At 63.0% G+C, this 4,718-nt stretch overlaps 1 protein-coding gene across 1 annotated transcript; it reads left to right on the top strand.

Moving 5' to 3' along the window:
* The first annotated feature begins 228 nt into the window (after positions 1-228).
* PHLDA3 (pleckstrin homology like domain family A member 3) lies at positions 229-2,197 on the top strand. Its single transcript, XM_032710896.1, has 2 exons — positions 229-1,138; positions 1,535-2,197. Exons 1-2 carry the CDS (start codon positions 787-789, stop codon positions 1,654-1,656), a joined length of 474 nt encoding a protein of 157 aa, XP_032566787.1. The 5' UTR covers positions 229-786; the 3' UTR covers positions 1,657-2,197.
* The last annotated feature ends 2,521 nt before the right edge of the window (positions 2,198-4,718 follow it).

Below are 4,718 nucleotides of genomic sequence, written 5' to 3' on the forward strand. Positions count from 1 at the left end.
TGCACCCCCTTGTGTCTTCTTTGCTGGCACTGCACTGCACAGCCCCCCAGCCCTGATGGCACTGCACTCTGTAACCCTTTCCTGGCTGGCATTTTATGCAGGGTCCCCTGTCCAGCTGGTACTGCACCCCACAGCCAACTGTGCCCACTGGCACTGCACCCTATAGCCCTGTGCCAGTGGGGCTGCACCCCACAACAGCTGGTGCTGTACCCTCAACATCTGGAACTGCACCCCCAGCAGCTGGCCCTGCACTCCAGGCCTGGGCTGCCGTGCAGAAGTCCTCGAGCCCTGCCCTGGCACTGTGCCGTGCAGACCCATCCCACACCCTGCCTGTTCACACAAGGACCGTGGGGCAGCACCTGCCTGCGGGCACCCCAAAAGCACCTCCTGGGTGAAGTGGGGCCTGGCCGGGCTTCGCCTGGGCGTGAAGGGAGCCTGAGCGCAGGAGGGGCCAGGCGAGGCGGGAGGAATGCGAGTGGGAGAGCGGCCGGGCATGTAGCGACAGCTCCTGGGGCACGCGGCGCCGGGATCCCACACGCTGCACGGGGCAGGGAGCAGAGCCCCAGCAACAGGGCTGGGGTCGGCATGGGGCACCCCATTGCTCACCCTTTCTGAGAGGTGGGAGCGCAGGGCAGGGAGAACCCCGAGGAGGGCAGCACGGCCACCGTGGGGGTCCCGGCCCCGGGAAGCTCAGCTCTGACGTGAAGGGGCTGGAAATCCCCCAGCGGGTGATGCCTGGCTGAGCCCACACGAGGTGCCGCGGATCCCGGGGGCCGAGGGGCCGCTATGACCCCCGAGAAGGTGCTGAGGGAGGGGGTGCTGGAGAAGCGGAGCGGGGGGCTGCTGCAGCTCTGGAAGAAGAAGCGGTGCCTGCTGACAGAGAAGGGGCTGCAGCTCTTCGAGCCCAAGGGCTCGCGGCGCAAGGAGCTGAGCTTCGCCCGCATGAAGGCGGTGGAGTGCGTGGAGTGGAAGGAGCGGCACATCTACTTCACAGTGGTGATGGACGACAGCCACGAGATTGACTTCCGCTGCGCCCAGGAGGACCCAGGCTGGAACGCCGAGATCACCATGGGCCTCGTCCGCTTCAAGAACCAGCAGGCGATCCAGGTCGTCCGCGCCCGGCACAGCTGCCGAGCAGGTACCAGACCCGCCGCTGCACCGCGGGTTGGGGTGCAGGACCCACTGGGGGAGGAGGTCCCTGGCCACCAGGTCCCATCTCTGAGGGGTTTGGCTTCCCCAAGGGAATCACAGAGGTCCCATGGATTCGGGTGGTCTGCAAGGGTGGTAGTCCTGTGTCCCCCTGCACTGGCTGGGACGCCCCCATAGGTTTTTATCCCCCCACATCTCTGGAGAGGGACTTTCTATCATCCTCCCTCTGTCTGCGGTGACCTGAGGGTCATGGGACCCTTTGCCATCTTGCACGTGGGGTGGGGTGGGGATGGTGGCTGGCTCTGGACCCCAGTCCCCTCAGGGCTGGGCCCTGCCCCGTGTCCCAGCACTGGCCAGGTGGGTGACAGGCGCCTTCTCTCTGCAGTGGTGCAGTTCGACACAGCCCCAGTGGGACAGCCCATGGACACGCAGCATCCAAGGAGTCGGATGGAGATGGCTCTCGGCTCGGCAGGAGGTGGGGAGAATGGGATCCCAGCGGGCAAGTGAGGCCACCACTGTGCAGCCCAAGGACAAGGACGGTGGCCCCGCAGAGGCCAGTGCGGGCACTGGCTCCCCCTGCCCTGGGGCAGGACAGAGGCACTGCAGGGGCTGGCCTGGCACGGCAGCAGGGGCCAAGCCACATCCCCTTGGCACGAAGGGGCAGAGGACACAGCCACGGCTACCATCTGGGGCTCTGGACACGGCAGGAGGTGACATCCTTGTCCAGGGGCCCACCACCCTTCAGCTGACATGTGCAGGACCTTGGTGCACTGATGGGGACCCCTGGGCCTCTCCTGCGGGACAGGGGATGGATGAGGCTGTGCCCGAAGGAAGCAGTGGAACAGGGAGCTCTGCCTGTGTGACAGTGACACTGGGACAGATGGATGTGGCTGGGGACACAGCTCCCCCTGACCCCCCATGTTGAGAAGGGGGTGGACTTTGTCCTACCCTTTGTCCTACCCTGAGATGATGGGGAATGCTGGGAGGGCACTGGGGACCCCCACTCCTTGTACCAAAAGTGTCCCCAAACAGGACCTTCTGCTTCTTACCCTGGTGTGGCTTTGATTTGTGGGACCCTGCAGTGCAGAGGAGAGCACAAATCCTGTACAGAGCTTTGCCGATTGTTGGCATCCCCCTAAACCAGCATCCCACGGTCGGGCTCCAAAGCCCCCCCACTGCCGCCCCGAGCCTCTCTGGTCACCCATCCCACTGCTCCCGTGTCCCCAGGGATTCCCACGGTGGTTTGTGGGCAGGCGACGCGGGAGCAGCGCTCCGGCTCTGCGGGCAGGGGAAGGGACGGCCCTGCCCCGACAGGCAGCGCAGACACCAGCGCCTGGAGCCACCGAGCTCCGCAAGCCGGAGCCTGAGCCCCAGCCCCGCGGCTGCTGCAGATCCTGCCGGAGATTGCCCGGCCGCGTGGGAACCGGGGAGAGCAGTGTCCTGTCCCCTCGGGCTGTGGCTGCTGGCCCCAGCCTGCACACCAGCCACCTCTGCCAGACCCCGTGGGGCCCACGGGGTCCTGTCCCCGTGCCAGGGCAGAGCCAAGGTGGCTCCGGGGAGGGATGGTGGCGTGGCTGGAGCCTGCTCACCGTGCAGGGCCAGGCTTGTGCTGGCTCGGTGCTGGAACAGGCATTTGGGTGTTTTTCCACCCAAGGAAGCCTCCTTGGCCACCTGGTTCTCAGAGCTGTGTTTACTGAGAGCCCGCTGGCTTGTGAGTGGAGAGAAGCTGGGGGGGGGAAGTTGGGGGGGCACGTAGATGAAGCTGGACCCAAACACAGTGCAGATGGAGTTTTGCACCATCCCATTGCTATGGCAGGAACATGGTGGGCTCCAGGGATGGTGGGACCTGGTCCCCCATCCACAGGAGATGTTCTAGGTGTGGAGCCTTGTGTGGACCAGCCCCCAAAACAGAACCCCACACACATTTTGGAAGAAAATGGGGCTGTCAGGAAGGTGCTGGTGCTCACACAGCATTTCCATGGCAAGGATCTCTCTCCTGAGGTTTTTCTTAAATCTCCAGCTCCCTGAGTCAGGGCATTCAGGGAGGCTCATTCAAAGCCCTGTGTGCATCCCGAGCCTGTGCTGTGGAGGGTACCAGGGGTGGGGAGAACCCAGTGCAAGGGGGGTTTCCAAAGTTGCCAGTTTTGGGCAGTGTGACTCCCCATTTTTGGCTTTTCTGCTCTCTTGCTCACCATAAATAGCTATTTTCTCTTTTCCAACTGCCAGCAACAAACTGGGGGAGAAAATGGTCAAGATGTGTGTGGCTGTAGGTGCCAGCCCTGGCTGTGGCACATCAGCTGTGTATGGATGGGTGAGGCAGCAGAGAGACCACAGTACCCATGAGCTGGGGAGAAACGTGGGCAGTTAACAGAGGGAGAGGAAGAGAAAGAGAAGCCAAATTGCTATGTCAGCATTTTGGGCCCAGGCATGAGGACAGCCAAGCTTTTCCATCCCCACCCTGAGCCCCCCATCGCTCTGCTGACCAACCCAAAGCCAGAGCCCCTGGACCATGTATCCTCCAGGGCCTGCACTGCTCCCCAAACCCCCCAGGTCTGGGAGTTCCTTGTGTGCAGACACACACATCTGCCCAATCCATCCTCTCGGGGCAGATTCCTGACCCTGGGAGCTGAGGCTGGGGGTGAGAGCAGAGGGGGTGCCATGCAGGTGGGAGGTGGGACAGCTTCACCCACTGCCTGTGAGGGCTGAATTACTCATGCAGAGGAAAAGGTCACCCAGAGGCTGAAAAACAAATAAATAGCCAAGTGACTCGGCCAGGGAGCAGAGCAGGAACAGGGCTGGCAGCTGGTGTGTCCCCCAGCACCAGGGATGTGGTGCCAGCACACTCCCAGCCAGCCTTAAAAGCAGGGAGAGGACCATGGGAAGTGTTTCTAATGCCTCCAGGGGTGGGGAAACTGAGGCAAAACACGGGGTTGGTAGGTATGTGGCCTAGCAGCCCCTCCAGCACATGGGCTCCTGCTTCAATGAGGCCAGGGGACCCCAGTGCCAGGGCCCCCAAGTAGAGCTGGGGCTCAGTGCAGAGCCCCAAAATGCAGCAAGGTGCCCTGGAGCTGCGGGACTTCAAAGGCAGGAGCCTGAAAATCTGGCTTTTCTGCTCCCAGCCCCACAGTGCCCCCGCTCCATCAGCCCTCCCTGCACTTCTCCAAAGATGCCCCAGTGCTGGGGCTGCTCTGCCCGGGCTGGGGGCTGCCCTGTGCCTCAGCTTGGGGCAGGGGCTCTGCCAGCACCCAGGGGGGCAGGGACTGGCACCCTCCTTGCAGCACCCTGGGGGTGTGGTAAGTGCAGGAGAGGGGGAAGGAGGAGCTTCAGGGCCCTTTTTTTCCACCTGATGAAATCCAAGCTCTGGGTTTGGGGTCAGTTTGGGGCTGGCTGGATCCCCCCAAGTGCCAGGGAGGGCAGTGGGGGTGATGGTGCCAATGCTTTTGGCAGGTGAGACCATGTGTACCTCCTCCACCACCGTGTGCCCTGTGGAGAGGCTGGCACTGCCTCACTTCTCCTGTGACCACCCCTGACTTTGTGGGTGGTCTTTCCTCACACAAAAGTGAAAAGAA

The sequence above is a fragment of the Chiroxiphia lanceolata genome, chromosome 25 (genome assembly GCF_009829145.1).
Source record: "Chiroxiphia lanceolata isolate bChiLan1 chromosome 25, bChiLan1.pri, whole genome shotgun sequence".
NCBI classification, from domain to species: Eukaryota; Metazoa; Chordata; class Aves; order Passeriformes; family Pipridae; genus Chiroxiphia; species Chiroxiphia lanceolata.